The 25362-nt window shown below is 35.4% G+C and overlaps 2 protein-coding genes across 2 annotated transcripts; one reads left to right on the top strand and one right to left on the bottom strand.

The window, feature by feature from the left end:
- The first annotated feature begins 757 nt into the window (after nucleotides 1-757).
- LOC144448869 (vacuolar protein sorting-associated protein 33A-like) lies at nucleotides 758-12743 on the top strand. The gene is made up of 15 exons (XM_078139183.1): nucleotides 758-859; nucleotides 1109-1174; nucleotides 1884-2099; nucleotides 2707-2811; nucleotides 4133-4249; nucleotides 4943-5117; nucleotides 5965-6155; nucleotides 7135-7225; nucleotides 7472-7546; nucleotides 8077-8156; nucleotides 8556-8642; nucleotides 9260-9391; nucleotides 10032-10200; nucleotides 10618-10734; nucleotides 11186-12743. The coding sequence occupies exons 1-15, from the start codon at nucleotides 758-760 to the stop codon at nucleotides 11281-11283; spliced, it is 1821 nt and encodes a 606-aa protein (XP_077995309.1). The 3' UTR covers nucleotides 11284-12743.
- Nucleotides 12744-19083: 6340 nt separating this feature from the next.
- Nucleotides 19084-24929, bottom strand: LOC144449071 (macrophage mannose receptor 1-like). Its single transcript, XM_078139489.1, has 8 exons — nucleotides 24863-24929; nucleotides 24596-24632; nucleotides 23831-24103; nucleotides 22753-22991; nucleotides 21679-21883; nucleotides 20454-20692; nucleotides 19685-19898; nucleotides 19084-19357 (listed from the first exon to the last, which is right to left on the bottom strand). The coding sequence occupies exons 1-7, from the start codon at nucleotides 24917-24919 to the stop codon at nucleotides 19704-19706; spliced, it is 1245 nt and encodes a 414-aa protein (XP_077995615.1). The 5' UTR covers nucleotides 24920-24929; the 3' UTR covers nucleotides 19084-19357; nucleotides 19685-19703.
- Between the last annotated feature and the right edge of the window lie 433 nt (nucleotides 24930-25362).

Here is a 25362-nt window from a genome sequence, read left to right as displayed (position 1 = left end):
ATGGGTCAGGCACTATAAATCATAATGGAAAGATTTGCACAATTTTTTAACTTTTGAAGTAACACCACAGGGCACTCAGGCTTATAGTTATGGTTATGAAAACAAACAAACAAACAAACAAAATAAATAAATAAACAAACAATAAATAAATAAATAAGTACTGACAGGCATCAACAAGAGAGTAATTACAAATCATTATCAACTACAAGAATTACTGTTTTCCTATATGCGAAATGGTCACAATTGTACATACACTGTGATTGTGGCCATTTCGCTAGGAAAACATATAGTATTTTGTAGTTGATGATTAGTAATTACTCTCTTGTTGATTCTTGTCGTCAGTATTTATTTATTGCATGTTTGTTTGTTTATTTTGTTTTGTTTGTTTGTCTGTCTGTCTGTCTGTCTGTTTGTTTGTTTGTTTGTTTATTTGTTTTGTTTGTTTGTTTGTTTTCGTAAACATAACTAAACTAACCCTGAGTGCCCTGTGGTTATAAATGGGCATTCGAAAATCTTCAAAAATAGAGTAAAGAATACTAAAAGGTGAAAGAAATGGAGTCCACACTCAAAAATTAGAAAATAGAGAACAGACAAAGTACCACGTAAGTTTACATTGCGTTTCCTGAACAACAAATGAATACTGTCATAGTTTTTCAAAGTGGGCAACCCAGGACTAGACTACATGGGAAATCGGATGGCGGAAGAGCGAACATGAACTGTGACCCTCGAACTCTGAACTCTTCTTCAGAAAATAAATATGGCTGCTCACTTGAATAGTGGACGAGTCAATGTAGGAGTGTTGAGGGAATCACAGCGTAGAGAACTGCTGGATTGTCTCGATAAATGTATCGGTACCAAGGTAAGTGTACATTTATGTTCCTATTTGATCCAAAACAGCATTATCACGATGACTGTGTGTTTTATTCTCGAATTCTCCGCTCTACGTTTGACACATACACTGCTGTCTCCGCCCATTCATGCCAATATACATAGTACTCCTGTTACATTGCAAATGCAGTAATGAAGTCGATTTTTTTTCCTTCCTGTTTTACTTGTTAAGTTTCATAACCTCGACAAAACATTGACCTAATTTCCCGTTGTTTTACAGGCAGTGGTATGGGATGAGCAGCTTACAGGTCCATTTGGTTTGATAGCCGAATATTCACTTTTGAAAGTAAGTTCAAATTTCCCAATTTTCAGCTTGATAAGTGACAATATTGTAATTTGAAAGTTAAAAGTGCTGAACCAAAGACTGTAATATTTTCTTTATAACTTATTTGTAAGAATTTATGTTATGCCATAACACGACAGTTTATAGATGGAGACATCAAGCTAGTGTACACAATACCATCAACAACTAATATTACCAGCTTTGTTTTTATTTATTGTATTGTTTTACCGTGCTTTTAAATCTATTGTATGTACAGTGCTTTTGAATATTAAAAAAATAGAAAAGGCACTTTAAAAATTAAAAAAAATTAAAACTTGAAAGTTTAAACCAGTGACATCTAATAGGCAAAAAATTGTCATAAACAGGGAAGTGAACAAATGAATTGGATTATAAATGTAACACTGCAAGGCACAGCATGTTGGAACTACAGATATGTAAATATACTACATTTCATGGTTTGATAAGAACATGCAGTGTTATGGCCTCTACGTAATAGCTCACATTCACTAACCAATGTCAAGTTCCTTTGGCATTTTACTGGCATAAACTGTTCATACCTAGTCTAGTAGATTTAACTCATTCGTATGATTGAACCATATTTCATGTGAAGATTTGTTGCATTTTTCATTGGAAAACAAACAAACTAAATGGTGAAAAATTACTGCCATTGAGATTTCAGTCATGAACTGTTCTTTGTTTTTCTTTTATACAGGAACATGAAGTTGACAAAATGTTTCCCCTGAGAGCTGGCAGACTACCATCTAGTAATGTCAGAAATATCATCTTCATCACAAGACCAAAGTTAGAGCTAATGGAACTTGTAGCTCAGAATATCCACAAAGAAGAAGAACTTGGAGGATATCACAGAAAAGATTTTCATATTTTCTTTGTTCCAAGGAAAAGTTTATTATGTGAGAGGAGGTTGAAGGTTCGCAATTTTTATCTCTTATCCTCCCCTTTAGTGATTTCAGCATATTCTTCCTCACCTTCAAAAAATTAACCCCTTCTCTTTCAAGTCCTATAGAGTAGTTTACTCTTCAGTAATTGCAACCCTCCAATAATGTTAAACCTCTCCTTCTACCCGTCAATGATTTCACCCCCAGCCCCTCATAATTTTGAACTCCTCTCCTCCTCTTCAGACCTGTCATTTAAAGCTTTCTCCTCCCGTTCAGTACCAGACACAGAGATCAGAGACAGATACCAGACAGTAAACTATATATGGATTATATTTTCCAAACACCAAATCATGGAAATGTGACGTTTTTATATCAAACTATTGTGTGTGTGTGTGTGTGTGTGTGTTTGTGTACGCATGCATGTGTGTGTGTGTGCGTGTGTGTTCGTGCATGTGTGTATGTGTGTATGTATGTGTGTGCATGCATGTGTGTGAGCGTATGTGTGTGTGTGCATGTGTGTGTGTGTGTGTGTGTGTGTGTGTGTGTGTGTGTGTGTGTGTGTGTGTGTGTGTGCATCTATGTAGGATTTAGTGTACCTTAGCTATATTCATCTTTTTGATCTACTCTGTACTTTGTTAGGAACTTGGTGTGTATGGAGCCCTAACCAATGTGGATGAGTATTGTTTAGACATATTACCATTTGATAATGATTTGTTGTCTATGGAGATGGAAAACTCATTCAAGGTAAAGATAAGTTTTCTTGTAAAATACTTATCAGAAATTGGAATTACGATGTTATTGAATACTTTTACATGATGTATAGTTTATCTTTATGTTACAGTAAGTGTTGTCATTCTTTTGTAATTGCAATGTTTTGAAACTAATTTTGTGTTGACATAACAGTGGGTTTGATATTTGTTGAAATTTGCATGTACACATGTAGACATGACTTGCACCTTTAAGATATGTAGGAACCCAGGTAAAATATTTGAGAATCTAAGCCTTAACAGACAGACAGACAGACAGACAGACTGACTGACTGACTGACTGACTGACTGACTGACTGACAACCACACACTCACTCACTCACACACAGTAATGAGAAACTTTTCAAAATTCAATAAGTGTATAATGCTAGGGAATAGTTTGGCCTGCTTTAGTCATTGTTGATCCAAATTAAATAAATTGTTTATGAAATAAATAATATATACACTATTTATGAAAGATTTCAAGTATATATCTAAATGAGACATATAGTTGTGTTCTTGGAATGAAGCACATAAAACCACACGTGTCATGTCAGATTATTATTTAGTATCACTTAGTCTCACATTGATTTTGACTGTACCATCTATGTTGTGATGATAAGTACACAAACTTTTAATCTTTTGTGCAATATGGGACAATTTTGAAGTTTAAGTGAATTTTTGTTCCCTACCTCTGTATTGTACCTTTTTTTCAACTTATTTTAGATGCTCTCAATGGTGCCACATGTTATTTTTGCACTTGTGTTGTTGTAATTTGTCTCTCTCAAAATAAACACTTAAAAAAAACAAGAAAAACACCAAAAAAAACCTTTTAGTCTAGTTCCTAATACAGTATATCATTACAATGTACATCTCCACTCAAAGAGACCATGTTTGCATCCAGACTAACACACTTTAAGAGCACTGCAAAGCCAGCAAAAAACTATTTCATAAACACTTGAGTCACATGTGAATTCAAAGGACAGGTTGTACTCTCAAATCTAGTTAAAATCCAGTCAGTGAGAAGAGGATTTTCATTTCCAAAAATTATGATAGTGTAAAAAAACAATATTTGCCCTGTTATCCTCTGTTAGTTACAACTGTATAAACAAGAGGTCCTAATTTATGCAACCTCACAGACATGTAATACTTGGAAGTTTAGACTCTAAGAGTGAAGACTACAATGCAACTCATGGGAAAATTAAGCAATAAATGCCTTGTCTTCATTGGATTTTGCATGCAGTGTTACATGTATATGTGTGTGTTACAAAGATTTATATATTGATATTTGATATTTGTTATTTGTTATTTGTTTGTAGGAATGTTTCCTGTACAATGACATGACCACTATGTATTATACTGCTAAAGTATTGATGACATTACAAGCTCTCTTTGGTGTCATTCCTAATATTCATGGTAAAGGTCAATGTGCCAAGGTAGGTCAATATCCATGACAAGGTCAATGTTTTGAGATGTGCCAATGTCCATGGGAAAGGTCAATGTACCATGGTAGGTCATTATCAATGACAAAGGTCAATGTACCATGGTAGGTCATTATCAATGACAAAGGTCAATATACCATGGTAGGTCATTATCAATGGCAAAGGTCAATATACCATGGTAGGTCATTATCAATGGCAAAGGTCAATATACCATGGTAGGTCCATGATGAAGGCAAATGTGTGGAAATATTCATTGCAAAGGTCAGTGTATTACTTGTCCATTCATGATAGAATTTATGTCAACAGCAGAATGATGAATTAAAAAATACATAGCAGATTGAGTTCAAAAACAGTGTCTTGTAGCAAGCAATGTAAAACAATAACCCAGTGTCATTGTAGTGTGTCTGTCATGATTCACACAAGCACACTGTGCACCTTTGAGTTTCCACTCTATGTAGACCTAGCCAAGAAGTACAGACACTCAAATAACACTATCTCTTTGCAGAAATTTATGTAACAATAGATTTTTGTTCCAAGTGAATTCTGATGTTGTGAAAATAAGCCTATTTGATCATTGTGGTCAGAACTTGGGTTAGATAATAACCTACATAGTGATGTCAACATGATGATACAAACAAAATTATCACCTAAACATGTGTTTCTGAGGAGAACTTGTTTGCTTTACAGCATGTAGCTGATATGATGTTACGGATGAGACGAGAGATGGCTGGTCATGAACAACAAATACCACCTCAAATAGATACTTTATTGTTATTGGATCGCAATGTGGATTTACTTACTCCATTAGCATCACAGTTAACCTATGAAGGACTTATAGATGAAACCTTTGGTATTTCAAACAGTAAGTTTTTTCTTCTCACCATTTCCTCTCTTTCTGACCAGTTTTTAGGTGCCATAATTACGTCAGTAGATTCCCTCTATATTCATTTACACATACACCAACTCTCCACACCACCGCCAATCAGGATCTTACACAGAATTGTATGACTTGGGGAGCCAACGATTTAAAACGCTCAATCAAACTGCATGACCCTTGACCTCAAACAGTCAAACTTGACAGTGCAGACATCCCTAAGTACCACAAGTGGACTGACTCTAAAATAGATATACATTTGTATTCAAGCTAGGTAGTTAGGGGAATGTAGTACAGTGGCCTGACATATCTCAGTCACTGGGCAGGTTCATACTGACCAACTCATACAAAGTGATATCCTAGTAAATCTTGAACATTAAATTGTGTTGACACTTTGTAGTGCATTACTGGGACAAGCCATTAGCCAAGCAAGTGGACTTGTTATCAAAGAGTACCAATATTTACACATGTGATGATGGGCTCTTACATAACACAAGTAAACAGCTGTAAAACCTCTATTCGGCCGTCTGCATGGACTGCAATTGAGGCAAACCTTATCTCCGTCTTATATCAGTTGTTATCAATTTATTAGGCTATTATAAGTAACGCTACAAACAGCTTTAGAGATGCAAACAACTTTTATGACACCCGTTTTCGCCAGGCAAGCCCGCGGGTTTGTTGCACTTGGACCGCTAATGGTTTGTGACTGTCATGGAATGATTAAAATAGTAATACACAATGGCAAATCTGTTACTTTATCCATTCCAAAAAAAAATGGAATCTACTGATTTCAGTGAATTGTCAAACATAAGTCATTTTTGTATCTTTATTCCAGCCAATGTCAAGTTACCACCTGAAAAATTTGTACGACAGAAGGAAGGTGAACCAGTAGATGTACCAACAGAACCAAAGAAATTTATCCTCAACTCAGCAGAAGAATTATACTCCGTACTGAGAGACAAAAATTTCAATGCTGTGGGTCCAGAATTGAGTAAAAAAGCCAAGCTATTATCAGCACAATTTGAGGTATGGACAGATCATGTCACTTTTAGAGAGATTATTTACTTTGTAAAGTTACAAACCAAATCTGAGAAGGACATTTTACTGCCTTTTTTGTCTTCATATTTCTCTAAGATGACAGAAAAAAATAAGAGAAAATAAAAATATGCCCAGTCCACATAATTGACCTGTAAATACGCAGATGCTAAAGATTATCCAATCATATTTTCAGAGGTGAACATTCTGTTGACAGAATCCAGTTTGACTTTAGTCATATAAATAAGAAATGTCAAATTTTGAGCGTATCATGACAGGTATAAAAATAAGATTGTTCTTGAAAAACTACACATAAATAATGTGAATATAGGCCAGCTTTAAAGTAAGAAAACTCCAGGTCATTTGTAGCAAAATTGACCTCACGTCAACTTATAACAAATCCAGTGACTTAACCGTTCTGAAATACATATAATGAGCTATTGATCAATCTCATTGATGGCATTTTATTTGTTAGACTTGTCAACTTCTTTCTTTATCTTGTATTCATAATTCTAACAAACAGAAAGAAAAGTTTGAAATCAAATACATCCTAATTATGACTATAGTATGACTTGATAAAATTCATAGGATATTTATATTTATCGCGATAAGAATTGTCCTTTGATCTGTGCATCAGTTCACACCTCAGTAAACCAACAATTGAAATGTGTTTCTCAATCTGTTAATACCTGTGTATTGTCCATTTACCAATCAAAATCAGAAAATTAATAAACTTTTCAGTGTCTTCACTTCACACTCTTTGATCACTGTATTGAAATAAAATACAATGTCCTTGCTTGAAAAATTGATTGGTTGCTCAAGAAATGTATTGATCATACAGACAATAATAATGTTCTATATAACTTGAGCTCTTTGACAGTTTATAAATTGGTTTCTAGTGTATCTATTTGATGGCAAAGGTTGTTTATAACTTTCAGTCCCTTTACTGTATGCCTTTCTTTTTACACAGGAACGTAAAGATGCAAAGACTGTTGGTGAAATTAAACAATTTGTTTCCAAGCTACCCCACATACAAGCTGCAAAATTGTCACTAGCAAGTCGTAAGTAATCTTATGTTAATTCTGAATTAATTTGAAACAACATAAAAAGTAAAAGATTTTACCTTTTTGAACTTAGTTTGGAGAGTGGACACTTGACTGCTCAAACTGTGGGCATAGCAATGTTTACATGTTTTTTACATTAGACTGACTGGAACACTAACAAACCTTATTACATTGATGTCACTCCCTACCTCAAAGAATGACCTTTGACCTGTTCTGTAATATGCCTCTCTTTGATTGCCATAGATACATCCATAGCAGAGTTGATCAAAGAGGAAGTAGAATCTGGGAGTTTTATGGATTCTTTACAAATCCAGCAAGGTGAGTGATTGTAGTAATTTATATTTTGATCTTTTCTGTGTCTCTCATGAACTGAACAAGCCTTGGTTTTCAATGTCTAAAAAGTATCAGAATCCAAAACAGTTTGAAAGGTCTCGATGATATTATTCTGGTGCCAGCATCACTTACAGTATTAGATCTGAAAAGTTCTTGTGATTGCTAGGAAGTACTCACAAAAAGAGTAGAATGAATATTATCATTTCATAATGTATAAAGTACTAGAAAATAACAGTTTGGCAATTTTTTATGCATTTTTTTTATTTCACGCTGAAAAAATTACTTACATCAAATCCATTCAAATTTGCAAATTGATACATAGATCTTGGGGGAGGGGAAACGACCCCTCCCAGATGTATGTTTAAACTCATTCCATATTCTGACATAGAGTACCAACACAGGAAGTAGAACATATTTCAACACTTTGAACATATTAGTAGTCACTTTCAATCTTTCTTTGGGTATTTGTATCATAGACAGTACATTGTATTTTGTATTGTTTACCTACACTACAGAATTTATGAATGGTATTGACACTGATAAGATTAACAGTTATATAGAAGACTGTATAGCAAAGAAGGAATCACTTATCAAGGTAGGTTGGATAGTGGGTATTTTACAGTTTCCATCAAAAAAGACTTATTTGAATGTACATTATTGTCCAGTTTGAGCATTTTTGTTATCGGATCAGATATGACATGAGGAAGACAGATAACTTGCGATCTGAAGGCACTGCATGATTAAAAAAAAAAACATAGTGGAAATGTAATGGTTTTATTAATTTAATATTTATAAAATGAGGAATGAATATTGGATTTTGTAATTATTATTATATATTGATATAATATCTTGCACAAGTTTTAATGTTTTAAAGATGTTACTTGTTCCCATATGTTGCCCATGGCAATATAAGCGTAGTATGTATCCTGGATGTGCTTAGCTCAAGCAATTCTACATTTTAACTGATATTGTTGCTATTCTTAACTTATACTAGGTAATTCGGCTTATTTGTATGCAGTCTGTCACAAATAATGGTCTCAAACCTAAAATCCTGGATTTCTACAGAAGAGAAATAATACAGGTAAACGATAAAACAACTTTCATTACAATTCATAACTAACAATGTGATTTTGGCCTACAGAGGGCGCCATTTATTTTCTCTGGTTGTTGGCTGGGAAGTAACATTGAAAAACAAACTACCAGTACATATACAAACTTCCAACTTTTAACACACTGAGTGCCCTGCAAATTGGTATACACATTTTCTTGATTGAATGATCATAAATCTGTACACATTATTCTAAGTTTATCTTTCAGAGTCAACAGCAGCAATTGAGGTTTTGGCATACTAAGAATGACAAAAATTAAAAGTATTGTTGTGACATGTTGGTATAAGCTATTGAATGGACCATTGGTTTAATTATACTCACAGTGGGGTGGCATTTCTGATGACTTACATATAATCTTGCCACATACATTTTGAGGATTTCCAATGTTTACACCATCTTGATCACAGGGTGATTAGAATTGCACAACAGAGGGACCGCTATCACATATTTGTGTAACCAACTATATGAACGGATGTTTTAGTTTGTGTCTATCTCAGTAAGCCGAGACCTTGATTGCTGCCATGGTACTCGTCTGACAGAATTTACAAGTTAGTAACCCATGTGTTGTTCTGTGTATTCTTTTGACCAGACATATGGATTCCAGCACATGGTGACACTAGATCATTTAGAGAAAGCCGGGTTGTTGAGACCACAAGGACCAAAACATTATTCTACTATTAGAAAATCACTGAGATTAGTTGTAGAAGATGTTAACGAACAGGTAAGCAGAGTTTTGTAGACTCATTTATGACCCCTGGAGAATTACACCTGAGTGTTCCAGAAGTGATGTGAAAAATTATGAGGATTTTAACTGTCCTCGATCTCTTGGATAAAAATATCAATCTTTGTTCTTAGAATAAGAATAAGTATTGTGGTACTTAGGAACACAACTGCACAATTTATTTTTTTTTTCAAAATATGACACCTGGCATATATACAGGAGTCATATAAGTTACCTGTTATGGTGGATACAAAACCTTGCTAATTCACATCTTGGGTTTACCCTTTACTCTCAAGCAGGAATTTATCGTATAGTATGATACACAGTGTTTGGACATATCAAAGTGTGCGTATCCCTTCATTTTGATTTCTTTATATACATTGCCACTGACAAGACTCAAAAAATGCCTTTCCTAAACACCAATACCTCAGTTTGAGTCAGGTGTGATAATTAATTGTTTGTTTCAAGAAGAGTTGAAAAGTCTTTAAGTTTTAGGAGAATTCAAAACAGGCAAACTATATGGTTGCTATGTTGCTATGATAGACCTTGATGAGGTTTGATGCCCTAAAACTGAATCCTGCATTGCTTTTCACTACAAATGCCTTCAAATAAAATATAAATATTCCATTTTTTATCACAGAATCCCAGTGATATATCCTATGTATACAGTGGCTATGCACCATTAACTGTAAGATTAGCACAGTACCTAGCTAGACCAGGATGGAGAAGTATTGAGGAGGTACTCAGATTTCTACCAGGTCCTACAGTTGAAGAAATACAACAAATCCCTGTAGGACTTAGGAAAAAAAGTAAGTGAAAATATAGCAGACCTTTGTAGGATTTAGTAAGTGAAAATATATGAGAGCTTTGTAGGATTTGTTGAATGTACACCTTGACAAGATGTCGGCCAGAAATTTGGGATTTGATCACAAAAATAGTTTGACTTTGAGTAGAAAGTTTTATTTGTCTGTAAAAATTATGGGAAATCTTTGTAAGACTATAGAAAGGTCAGTTAGTTTTTAAAAAATGTATAGTAAAATTGTGGAAGATTTAGGAACCAAAGTTAATTACTGGCAAGGAATACAGCTATTTCATGTCAGATGTAGAAAAATGAAAATAACCCAGAATTTATTTAGGTCTTGAAGAAACAATGAAGTAAAAATATTGCAAAAGACTGTTTATTATTCTTATACTTATTCAATATAAAAATATTGTTTGTTTCCTAGAATCAGCCCATACAGAAGGTTCTAATGAGAATCAAAAAGTCACTCTAGTGTTTTTCCTTGGTGGTGTGACATATGCTGAGATTGCAGCATTGAGATTTCTATCACAACAGGAGGATGGTCAGTATAGCCATGTTAGACTCATTGTGTCTTTATTGAGAGATTTCAATTTGTTAGTTACTGGCAATCTATTTATTTCTATGCTGGATTTATATGTGCAAAATTATTTCAGCAAAAACATCTCTTACTGTTATAATGTACTATCAAATTAATTTGTGTTGTATATAAATTATAGTAGGAAACCGGTGTATCTGGGGAAAACCTGCATTGTTTGTTAGAGTCAAACTAAGCATTACCCTTCTTAAATACAGACCTGGGAAATTTTTCCATCAAACCCAATCAACCCAACTCTTGGTGGGTTCAAACCCTGACTGTACATTGCAGTGGTAAGAAGCACGAGAGCTAAACCATTCAGCCACCAACGACCGAAATAGCTAAACCACTCAGCCACCAACAACCAAATATTTCCATTTGTTAAATTTACTACATGTTTGTTTTTCATATTTGGTAGGTCCAAGTGATTACATTGTTGGCACAACAAAGATTATCAACGGGTCAACTTTCATCAAATCTATCATGGAAGAATTGAAACCAGTACAGATTGTGTAGTGAAATGAACAAATCAAATACTGTCAAGTTTCAAGAGTTCAACTTCATGCTTTGGAAGCATTTGAATGCACCGTGGTAGTGTCTGTAGCTAGAGCCCAGATGAACCCACTTTGCCATTTGTCAGCATTGAACCTTGAAGTTCCATGAAACTGTGTAATCAGTATGCAGGATTATACCCACGTGTCACTGAGTTGGATCCCAGTCAGATTGACAGTGAACCAAGAAAAACTAATGTGGAACCAAATTTAGGATTATACCCAGATAAACCCACCTCACCATTGGACACCATCAGTCATGTTGACAGTGAACTCTGAACCTAACCAAATGTACTATGCATAGGAACCCACATGTCACATAGGTTGATGGTGAACTCTGACACCCAACCATTTGTAACCGAATATAGAATTAGTAGTAGTATGCACAGCAACTCGCATTTTCAGTTAGGTTAATGTGAACTCTGAACCCAACCATCTGTAACCAAGTTTACCAGTAGAATGGTACCTACAGGAACCCACATGTCAATATTTGTTTGGATGTGAACCCGGGCCCCAGCTACCTATAACCTGTATTTGAATTTTCTTGTACAAGTAGGAGTGTACATGTAGAAACCTCTACTGTCAGATTCCAGTACAGAATTCAAAACTTTGATTTAATAACTGTAAATAATTGACTATGTCATTAGAGTGAAGCTGTTGCATCAAACTAAGCAGTTATACTTAGTTATTAGACAAGCTGAAATACCACAGTTATATGTCTATGTCTTTTAAGCAGCCATATACTAGTACATGTAGTTGAGATTATAGGAAAGAGAACTTTGTATACTGTTCATATGTAAACAAAAGCTAGTAAGTATGCATATGATATGATTATTCTCTGTCTGGTATTTCCGTATTTGTACACCAGTGCAATACTGAACACTTTATAAATGAGTGCATGAGCATTCCCTTATGTATAAGTAATCATTTGAACACACAATGAAGTTGTTTCAGATAAACTTGTGTGGTAAGTAAGTAACAACAGAATGCCATTGTGCATGAATGCCAGAATGGGTACACAGGGTGTTTGCATGTATACTTGTGGTGTTTTCTGCTATACTTTTACTCACTTTGCTCATGAAAGTATGACAGTTGAGAATATTGCAATCACTCATACAAAACACCCGAATTAATACTATGCATCATGACATGGAGTTTTTGTTGTTGTTGTTGTTGTTGTTGTACTGGCAGTACTGTTTATGAAAGTAATAATCATAGCAAAGACAGTTATCATGTATATTTATATATTCATTTGAGATGTTAGATTTGTATAACAACCTCTAACAGAGACAGTATTTTACATTCATTCCTGTGCACAATGTTTTAGTTGTGTCTGTGTAATAACCTGTAGAGGTTAAGGAATGAGGTGGAGGTGTGTCATAGAGAGTGACCCCTTACCAACAGAGACTTACTACTGGGGGGGGGGGGGGTATTCTTTGTTACTTAATGACTCAAATTCTACTCCTTTTCAAATACTGTGTTCTCATTTGTTAAAAGAGTCACCAGTGATGAACTATATGTGTCTTCAAGGAGCCTATTAAATATCTTGATTATGAAACTCAGAGTTTAGTGACTTCCTTATTTGAAATGTGTTGACACAGTAAGGGATTGAAACAGGGGAGTTCCATACAAACTATATACATAGAAGACATTATGTAACACTTTAAAAATCAAAACAGCTACAGAAGAATTACAGAAATCACACCATTGTTCGTGAGTAATAGCATTGAGTTTAAAAAATACTGTGTTTATGTGTTGATGTCAGGGGATTGTCCATAGCACTATCACTAAACTAAAAACTGATTATAAATGCATATGGAATGGCCAATACAAACTATGCTCTAGTCCAGAAGAAGAAAATCAATGGCCTGTACAAAATCAAGGAATTATATGTTGTCCGAGTGAGAACATTTCCACTTGCTCCAAACATGGATGAAAAGAGTGGTGATGATTACTGTCGCTGAGGGCGCACTACAAACACCTGTAGGGGAAAAAGTAAGGGTATGATAAACTGATGGATGACGTAAGAATTTATTGAACTAGATGCTGGCGACACATACATTAGCAGCTAGTGAAGGAATCTTAGTAAACCACTAGCCTCTGTATATGGCAACACGGCTTGTAAGAATGGAAAAGGAGAGCTATAAGATTTCAACAAAATCTGTCTTGCAAAATAGTGTTTTTTTGTCTTTGTTATCTGTTATGTCAGTTTTTGTTGATCATTTGTGTCATCAATTAAATCGTGTATGCCAATAGAGAAGGGTATCTGTGTCACATGACTCACAAGCACGCTTGTCTTTCATGGAGCAACATTTAATAACTCGACATAAACAATCTAGATACAAAGGTAAATACATTGTACTGGTAAACACAGCCGTTAGTTTTTGACTTGGTAAACCATAGTATCGAATTAAACTTTGTTGAAAATTAAACCTGAAACTTAAAACCATCATTGAACAGATGTGGAGGGCGATAGGCACCTACGACCCCTTCTTATTAGATTCATGTGTCCCTAAGCTTAGTCATGTGTTCTGAATGGTGGGCCAATCTGTTGACAAAGAGTAAATTCAGTGTGCAGTCGAAAATTTCAGGTAGAGTTTTCAAGTTTGTGTTTGGTGTAAAAGTTTAATTGATACGATAGCGATAAGTCGGTGATCCCCACATCATTTTACTCATCAATATGGTGTAGAGGGCGCTGTACTAGCTGTTCAAATGTATAAGCCCATTCTAAAATTCCAGGCTGACAGGGTAATTTGAGTCTTATTTACCTGTACAGGTGACTGTCTGGCCAACATTTCGCCCTAACTCCACACAGAAATCATTATTCTCTGTGAGAGCATCAGTGAAATCCGCCCCAGGTGGCTTAAATACCTGTACGCAAAAGAAAAAAAGATGAAAAATAAAAAAAAACCGCGATTTTAATGTTACACATAATCTTATAAAACCACCATATCTGAGTGAGATAGAAACCAGGAGTAAAATGTAAACAGGGCTGTTGTTACTATAATCTTAAATAAAATCTACACTTTCTCATTTCCTTCATGTAAAATTCGTCACTAAAACTTACCCTAGCACACAACCATGTGATCCTATCACAATTTGCAGGGTGAATATTCACCGGTGCAAACAAATTATCTACGGTGATGACATCACCGGCCATTATTTCCTGTTTCAGAGCCCCATTCTCTGTGTTGGAGGAATTGACTGCTACGTTTGTCCATGTCGTGGCTTTATCAAAGTCGCCATCATCCGTAAGTGTTAATTTGAAGTAGTAGTTGGGTACATCTGCCCCATCTGTGATATTCACAGTCCCTTGGTTTTCCACTGTGACTTCGAAAGTAATCCAATTTGTCTCACCGGCAGTGTATGATATGTAACTGGAGTTGGTAATGCTCACAGCTACCACGGCCATATCTGAGGGAGAGAGAGAGGTAATGTTCACATGTACAGCTACCACGACCAAATGTGGGGGAGAGACTGAGAACACACAATCAGACGAACGGAGAGAATTATGCATTTCGGTATCAAGTACATGTACAATGTTTGTGTACACAGGTGTTCATAAAATACAATACTTTATTTAAAAATAGAACATTGGTAGGCATACATTTTTCCTTTTATTTTTTTCACAATCTATTGCCTAGGACTGAAATAATAAAACCAAAACAATTTAAAGTGTACAAAAAATATATTTGTTGTTTCGTACCTGGCAAACACGTGGTATTGGCCACTATAGATTGACAGTTATAATTATTAATGGTATCGCCGTCTAGGTAAGTATTAGTTCCGTCGTAGATTGTAATCTCGATGCAGAGGTAGGCGTAGAGATCACATTCGATGACTGGAACGGTGATTGAAGAATTCAACGACAACTCAACGGTATCACCTTGTCCAATATTCATGCTTTGTTTGATCACATCATCGTCCAATATGATCGAATCGTCCACAGATAGTCGATTACCCTGTATAATGAAACGACATGTAAGATAACAATAAACTGAGAGTTTATGGCATCCTGACTTGACAATACAATTTGGCAGTGCTATTCACCCTAACATGGGAAACTACAACTTGTGATAGCAGACGATCGAGGCGAGTCCCTTTAATAGCCAAGAGTGTTCATAAAAAATAAAAACATATATCAATTTTTGGATCAGATTGTTCACAATTAGCAGTAGTCTTTCGAAATGAAATATCTATATAAAACAAAAAAATCGTCTCAAATGATAGAGAGAATATTTGTTGCTTGAATTTGAACATAGATCATTACTGGCTCTGGTCAGAAGTGAAAGTTACGCCAGGCTAAGAAAGACGGGGATAAATATAAGGCCAACTGTAGATGGCAGTATACATCATCAAATTCAATTTCTTCACAAAGGTCAAAAAATGTGAAATTGCGACTGTTTGCGGTCTGAAAACGACCTATTACGTAAGTTTGTCGTTTGTTGACAGTAATAAAACGTGTCCATGGCCGAGGCAAATCAAAATTTAGAAAAATATGAACTTTTGAGGAGATACATAATTTTTAAGGATAAACATAAAAATGCATAGAAAATTAACGGATTAACATAAATACTCTATTCAAGGAGCTAAAATTCTATTCAATGATGGTGATAATACAAAATAATGACGTCATTACGTATTTACGCAAAATGAAAAAAAAAAGTAGTGAGTTTCCGATAACTTGACCGATCCTAGTTTATGCCGCCGACCCTAAACATTTTTTGCTGCAAAAAGGTGAAATGGTAACAATATTTCCGTATGCACCTTCATGCCTTTGCCTCATCTTTGTCGATCTTCATTTACTTCTCTTATATCTCATCAAACTCTCGCAAAGTTTTGTGACCGACGAGTATCTTATCTTAATGGGGCCAAAGTAATTTTAACCTTAAAAGTCAACTGAAATGAAATTCCGACCTGCCTATCCTATTAATTTTCTGAAGTCATGTTATCGGAAACAAACCTATTTTTTTTGCCTTATGCTTAAACATATGTAAGTATTTATTCTATGGAAAATCATCACGAATAATATCAGTATGATGTCACTCGGACCAGTGACGTCACATCCTGTATAGGCAAGGTCAAGTTCAGAATTTATCTTACCAGGTTTTTGCCTTATGCTTAATCACTTGTAAGTATTTATTCTATGGAAAATCATCACGAATAATATCAGTATGATGTCACTCGGACCAGTGACGTCACATCCTGTATAGGCAATGTCAAGTTCAGAATTTATCTTACCAGGTTTTCGTCTGTAGCAAGGTAGACTCTCAGGTCGAAATTATTTCTGATTTCGTTTTGGTTCAGATCCGAGTTGCCGTCATTCTGTACTGAGACGCTTATAGTTACGTGTGTTGGTGATCCACTCACGTAGTCGAGATCTTTTACATCGGGATACGTCACTTTATAATCATAAAGCTTTAAATCTGATATAAGAACATGACATTGCTCAATCAATTGGGGTTTAAGAAAATATATTTATTTATCAATGGAGATAACACACACTACACACAATGTGGTTTCACATGTCAGAGACTACTTGTCAAGCTATATGATCAGCCATTACACTTTCCACCATGAATGTGGGCATACTCCTATAGAGCCAGACTTAAGTTGAACAATAACATCATCATAATATTCAATGACATGTACAGAATTTAAATAGCTCTAACGAATTAATTTCTTAAAAGCTTTCACCCGAATCGAAATTATTAGATCTTACCAACTGCCGCTAACGTTGATAAAATATACTGGCATATTAACACCACAGCCACATTTGTTTTGACAAACATCTCTCTATTGGACGGTGTTCTGGTGATATAAAAAGAAATATAACATGGGTAGCTATAGGTTGTTAGAGATATCTAGCGGCTACGGGGAAGACTTCAACTGGAATACATAGAAAGTAAAGCGGTGTCTTTGTTTTGATTTGCCCTTGTATCCATACAGTTCTATACATACTAGTATACCAGTCTGTTTTATAATATGAAGTCAGCTTGCTATAGTCTGCCGATTTCAAAGTACATATTATTAACCATGGCAGACCAATTCGTTTTTTTTTATCAGCGGACAAATAGAAAACATATTGATCGTATTTACCTGTTTTACAATGTGTCATTAACATTAAGCAATCTAAAACTTTCGTAGATTCTGTAAATTCTGTCTTTGGAATCTTACTACATGTAGTATTTACCACATAGTTGGACACGTTTATATGTAAATATAGTGACATGAAGGCAGCATTATGCTGACATGCGTTAACCTACATTGATGAATTGATTGTCGGAGAAATGTTACTTTCGTGAAGTCTCGATAACATTCAACAAGATATGCCAAAGCTCTAGCTCTCAATTCTGTTTCAGCAAGCACAGTGATCTCCTAGTGGTTACATAGTTTTATTTGCTAAATAAAGACTGAAAGAAAAATTTGGAATTTACCTCATACGTACCAAGTGTTTACTTCTCTCCCGCGTTGATATCTTTGTGTGTGTCGTCCTGCAGTTCTCACAATCGGATAAATCGAGCGATGATTTGGTATTCTGTAATATTCTGGTAAGGCCTATCTGCACACCTCAAATCCCAATAGTCACTATTATGTCCAAACTTAGTTACTGCATACTATGTACTATAGTTTAAGTCATATTCCCACGACGTAACTCGAAACAAGTCGACCTTTTCAATTGTTTATCTTTGCACGTCAACACACCGTGACAAGATATGAAACACACCGTGACGAAATCCACAGGTGGTTTATTTCAAATGAGTAATGAGTAATGCTTTCACTCAGTCTTTCATATTTGGGTTGTTATAGCGACAGGTATGGAATTGTGGGTAGTTGATTTATGTTTAAAATTACGTTCAATACAGAAGTAAAACATCTCAGACAACAATCTTTCCTTAGGGTCACAACTATATTCAGTGACACCAAACAAAATTTACTCGATAATATTCGGTAACATGCTGCCTGTGGTGGAGCGATCGTAAAAGGCTCAGACTTAGGCTATCAGATAGTGTCCGTAACATTGGTATAGTGGCATTACTGTTGCAGATATAGTAAACTCACTGGTATATTAGAGAATGTAAGGTCCTCATATCTACTACATGTATACAAACTGGAATCTGATGAGATGTGGCGATTTGTAGTGTCGATAACATGTACATGTAGTGTCCGAAATAGAAAGTATTCAGTGTATATTAATCCCTTCATACTGAAGAGTAGAACAATTTAGATTAACTTCTTTAAATTTATAAAATATCTATACCATTACGGAACTTTCACCTTTTGCCCCAAAGTGCAATATGTGAAGCATATTTGCCGTTGATTGTGCAATACCCAAGTATTTACATAAAACATATTCTGTAACTAGTGTGGTAGTTAATACAGTGTATATGTATATGTATATGTATATGTATATGTATGTGTATGTGTATATGTATATGTAAAGTTATGTTTGAGTGCCACTGCAGGCGAAGTAATATTTAAAAAATGTGGAGAAGAAAAAATCCACAGTTCAGACAAGGTCATGCCACTGTAGATTCATGGATTGTTCCATCCATCAAAATCCAAAACACAATGAACCCCCCTCCCCCACATCCATAATTTTCAAAACAGGATGACCTCCTACTGCCAATTTTGAAAACAGGGTGACTAATCCACCCCACCGCCCCCCCCCCCGGCCAAAGAAACTGACCGGTCCCTAAAGGGCATCCCCCTTCACGTTGATGGAAGTAATCAAACCACACACACACAGTATCCTAAAGTATGATCAGTTTATTTGCTTTGCATAGAAGGTAGTTTTAAAACATCACAGTCTACAACATAGAGTTTAATAAGAAGCATTTTAAAATAGACTACTGTTTATCTGAAGCTAGCTCGTCTTGGTAATTTTCACAGCCATACATAGGCTACATCAAACTTAACGTTTTTAAGCATGCATTTCACAAAACTGTTCTCAGAATATTAGTAAATTTAAAGACTTGTTCTAAGCAAGCAGGAAGGTTGTTGAATGGGTTGAAACCAAATCATGTCCATAGCCATACCTGAAACAATAAAAGTAATGAAATTATGATTACATTGATTAATAAATGAAATGGTTGGTACTTTATATTTGACTTGTGATGATTGCTCACACATGAGAGCTCACGTCAATATCGGCCACAGAAATATGCATGAATCTAAAAAGTATATTTCTTGAACATTTACTCTCTTCCAGTCTTTAGATACATCCCAGAAACGTTTCTTTATGAACGAATTATTTCATCACAACTTGACGGGCAATGTTCTATAATATTGTGTACATTGCTGGCGTATGCAAACATTTTACTTTTGAGTGACCAAAAGCAAGAAAAATGTCAACTAAAACTTACCAAGTAGGTTATGGGATTGTTATTGCAATATTTTCTCACAGATATATCTTCTGTGAGTTGGACAGCCATGATCATTCCACATAACACCACCTGATTTTATTTCGTATTCAAGACACCAGTTACTAGATGGGCTTCCATTAGGTTCCCCTGGATTCCATGGGGTAAAACCACCTTGCAGAGATGTACCATCAACCCATTTATATCCAGTAGATTGCTAAGTTAAAAAAAATAACAATAACACAATCATGTAAGAAATTAGATGTTATGTAGTAAGACGTACGCTTCACACCTTGTTCAAAACATTTAATACAATAGATAGAAAGGTAAGTATGTATATCTAGGTGTATAGAGTAGAGTAGAAAATAGCAGGACAGGGCAGAGATGAGCAGAGCAGAGTAGAGTAGAGTAGAGTAGAAAACAGCAGGACAGGGCAGAGATGAACAGAGTAGAGTAGAGTAGAGTAGAGTAGAGTAGAGTAGACTAGACTAGACTAGACTAGACTAGACTAGACTAGCGTAGACTAGAGTAGAGTAGACGAGAGTAGAGAGTAGACTAGAGTAGTGATACGGTAGAGTAGAGTAGAGTAGAGTAGAGTGTACACTAGACAAGCAGAGTATAGAAGAGTGGAGTAGCGTATACTGCATAATAGTACATTTTCTTTAAAATATAAAGCACGTATAAAACCATACAATACCAAACGATAATATAATCTAAGAATTGAATAAGATACATGTGTAAAATACAAAAACCATGCATGATTTAGCCTTACCGAATAGTGTAGCCCAAACCAAACGTTACAATCCCAGATTGGGTTGCAGCCGGCAGTGTTCATATTTTTTACCACGCCTTTGATAAAATCATGCGTGTTTACGTTTTTATCGGTCGCCAGGTCAGCTCCAAAACGCACACATGATTGTCGAGCTGTTTCCCAACTAACTCTTTCCATACCGATATAGTAGCAAGATTTAGCATATTCAGTCCAGCCATTCGGACACGTCAAAGTTGGCACTGTAATAAAGCAAGGTATAGACATGCATCGTATCAGTAAAGGGGTTTCACACGTCACAAACTACAAAGGACGTCGGCAAGGTAGTAGGGTACAATGTGACCGTTTATTGGGCAATGGTCTGGAGATTATAAACATTCAATTCAAAGCCACACGGAGGACCGTAAGCTTATACATGTATTAAAATGTGGTAAAGATACATCAACATATAAAGATATTTATTTCATTTTTATCATTTCCATGAGAAAGCAGGATTTCAAAGCTTTATTTTTTCCAATCCGTAAAACTTTTAATACACATTTATTATTATTGTTAGTTAACCAGAGTAAGAAGACACCACACGATCGCACAAAACTATTTGCACCTGCTCCATGATGAAGAACCTTATTCAGTGGGAATGCGCATGTCATGTACTATAACAGTACATACATACATGCATGCATACATACATACATACATACATACATACATACATACATACATACATACATACATACATACATACATACATACATACATACATACATACATACATACATACATACATACATACATACATACATACATACATACATACATACATACATACATACATACATACATACATACATACATACATACATACATACATACATACATACATACATACATACATACATACATACATACATACATACATACATACATACATACATACATACATACATACATACATACATACATACATACATACATACATACATACATACATACATACATACATACATACATACATACATACATACATACATACATACATACATACATACATACATACATACATACGTATGACACCCCCAACCCCCACATCTTCGGATTGTTACCATAAAACCAATAATACAGGGCTTTCACTCGGCCTGATAGTCATACTATTCAAAGAATGTGATATGGTCACCAAATGAATGTAGGAAGATTGGCCGAAAAATTGATGGTGTGACTCTAATGTTACCTGGGATTTTAGGCGGCATTATTTTCTCACAGATATATCTTCTGTGAGTTGGGCAGCCATGATCATTCCACATAACACCACCTGATTTTACTTCGTATTCAAGACACCAGTTACTAGATGGGCTTCCATTAGGTTCCCCTGGATTCCATGGGGTAAAACCACCTTGCAGAGATGTACCATCAACCCATTTATAACCAGTAGATTGCTAAGTTAAAAAAATAAGGATATCACATTCAAATAAGAAATTAGATGTTTAATATGTAGCAAGACATACGCTTCACGCCTTGTCAAAACATTTAATAAAATAGAAATAATAATTAATTTAATAATTAATAAAATAGGTAGAAAGGTAAGTATGTATATCTAAGTTAAGTGTGTAGATACTGGTATGCTCATAAATAGAAAAGTTGGTATGAAGCATAGCATAGCATAAAATAGAATAGAATAGCATGGAGTAGCATAGCATAGAATATAGCATCGCACTGCATAGCATCATATATATATATATATATATATATATATATATATATATATATATATATATATATAGCATAGTTACTATAATAGATAGGAATAGAAATTAAAGCACATGATAGTAGAGTACAGTATATTTATAGTAGAGTACAGTAGAATAGGATAGTGTTGCATAGCATAATAAGTAGATTGGAGTGGAGTTGGTAGCGTAGAGTAGAGAAGAGTAGAGTAGAGTAGTGTAGAGCAGTGTAGAGTAGAGTAGAGTAGAGTAGAGTAGAGTAGAGTAGAGTAGAGTAGAAAACAGCAGAACAGGGCAGAGATGAGCAGTGCAGAGTAAAGTAGAGTAGAGTAGAGTACAGTAGAGTAGACTAGAGTAGACTAGAGTAGAGAGTAGACTAGAATAGGGAAACGGTAGAGTAGAGTAGAGTGTACACTAGACAAGCAGAGTATAGAAGAGTGGAGTAGAGTATATGGCATAATGGTACATTTTCTTTAAAACATAAAGCACGTATAAAACATACAATACCAAACGATAATATAATCAAAGAATTGAATAGATACATGTGTAAAATACAAAAACCATGCATGATTTAGCCTTACCGAATAGTGTAGCCCAAACCAAACGTTACAATCCCAGATTGGGTTGCAGCCGGCAGTGTTCATATTTTTTACCACGCCTTTGATAAAATCATGCGTGTTTACGTTTTTATCGGTCGCCAGGTCAGCTCCAAAACGCACACATGATTGTCGAGCTGTTTCCCAACTAACTCTTTCCATACCGATATAGTAGCAAGATGTGCCATATTCTGCCCAACCATTCGGACACGTCCAAGTTTGCACTGTAATAAAGGTATAGACATAGTTTTATCATTCGCGGGTTTTTAACAAATTAGAATATATCCACACAAGTTCGATTGTTTTTATTTATTTGCTGTGCAAATAGTCACTTCATTTTGTGGTATGTTATGTCATCTTTTCATTTCTATCTTGTCAAGTATATTGGTATGTTGTTATATCGATCTAAACAGGTCCATGCAAATGAATCAATTTTCTGAATTCATTCGAAAAGCGAAAAAATAGTCCGAGGAAACTTGAAAGCTGTTTGTAGGTGGCCTTGCACTCTAACTTTTCACGATATGCCCTCTCGCTAGACATGCCTACTGCCCTTAACTCATGTGTCTGTATTTCCTTTCCCATCTCCCCATATCGACATATGCCCCACTGCGGTCTCCCCATCATTCAGGTTCACCTTTTCTTCCAAAAGAGATAGTTAGAATCGCTATTCATTAATCTAACGCATTCTTTATATTACACTTCTATTACACCCCTATTAAAGCATACTTTGATAATTAGGAAACTACAATTTTAAATGTGCGGCAACATTTACGGGGGGAAACCTGATAAACATCATCTTATCGTACCCCAGTGTCCCTTTTACGGCAACGCTACCACAGTAACGTGATCTCCTTGTTGTAAACCAATGCCCTCTCCTCACTCACCCAGGTTATAACACTAACTTACACGTAATGTGAACGCCCCTGTCATATCTCAAAACATCAACAGAAAAGATATGGTTTGTGAGAATGAACAAATAAAAAAATAACGTAATTACTAATGCTCATTTTCGAACAAAAGATTAGTGAATTTCTCTTCAAATTCAAAGCGTGAGGATACTCACCGGTTTTAAAGACAGATACTGCAAATTCACCACCGCACTTCTGGTTGGCATTCCCGGAACAAGGAGTGTTACATTCACTGTTTGGAGCTATCGATGATTGACTGATCAGTTCACCACACCAACACTGGTTACCAGCATACAACGCAGCGTGTGGGTGATCTAGGCGTCGACAATATTGTATGCAATTCTCAATAGTCAGACTATCGCCGTCTTTAAAATTGTCCTCGCATACACCGACGTCATCGGTATCTTCATAACATCCAATGTAATTATCTATTATAGAACGTCAAGTGAAAAAAAAGTTTAAAAACCATATCCAATCAGATTAACTGTAACTATGTGTTGCTGTAGCACGTTCTCCTAAAAATACAGTTAATACGTATACTTTTTTTAATGAAAATTACTCTCAGATGTTAGATTGGGAACGTAATATGCACGTACTGGCTAACCTAATGTTGGTAAAGTGATAACTTTATAGACACAAAAATGTTTAGAGAGAGAGAGAGAGAGAGAGAGAGAGAGAGAGAGAGAGAGAGAGAGAGAGAGAGAGAGAGAGAGAGAGAGAGAGAGAGAGAGAGAGAGAGAGAGAGAGAGAGAGAGGGGGGGAAGAGAGAGAAAGAGAGAGATAGATAGAGAGAGAGTGAGAGAGAGAGAGATAAAGGAAAAGAAGAAAAGAGGGAGCGAGCTGGTGTGGATTTAGTGTGAGCGTGTTTCTTAACATTTATCTAATTTGATGGAGACGTAGAATACTCATAAACGACATACCAGTATCACTTAGTGCTTGAGCTGTCTTAATGTCCACCTGATAAAATGAAATACAGACGAATTTTACTAATCTGTCAAGTTTTCTCCAACAACAAACAATTTTGAAGCATTTCGTCAATGACTCTTGCTTCATACAAACAGTAACAATTTTCACTCAATATTCTGAAGATTTAAAACAATCCTGAATTCCAAACAGATGCGGTATCTAGCATTCCTTGTGACAATCAAATCAATACTTTTAAAACTGAGTAGAGAATATATACATACCAAAAGTATAGACAAACACAAGAGGACTCCGAGCACCACCATGATCAACGACTTCATGATTCGTATAACTGAGTATGGATGTGAATCGAATATTTATTCCATTTACCAGGGAATGTGTGTGGGTGTGTGGGGGCTATGATTGATGACCAAGGCAGAAAAACCATGCTATCTTTTCTTCGTAAAATGTCATATTGTTTGCATATTAAATTTTACAAAAATAACTTATTATTTTTTGTTGTAAATATAGTCATATGAAATATTTTGCATGGTATATCGTTTTATGTCGTGTCACGTAGTTCAAAGCGTTCCAACGTGTATACTTCTGTAGGTCCCTAGAGCAAGGCTGGTGAATAGAGCAGTCCAAATCAAACTAAATGAATTTCATAAGGACAAAAGGCAAAACTTTTGATTGCTGCTCCCCATTCGTTTTGCATAAATAAGTTCATGTTTTGAATAATTCGCCATCTGGACAACCCTAATATAAGCACAGTCCACTAAGT

The sequence above is a fragment of the Glandiceps talaboti genome, chromosome 18 (assembly GCF_964340395.1).
Source record: "Glandiceps talaboti chromosome 18, keGlaTala1.1, whole genome shotgun sequence".
Lineage (NCBI taxonomy): Eukaryota > Metazoa > Hemichordata > Enteropneusta > Spengelidae > Glandiceps > Glandiceps talaboti.
This window is presented reverse-complemented; position numbering and strand designations above follow the sequence as displayed.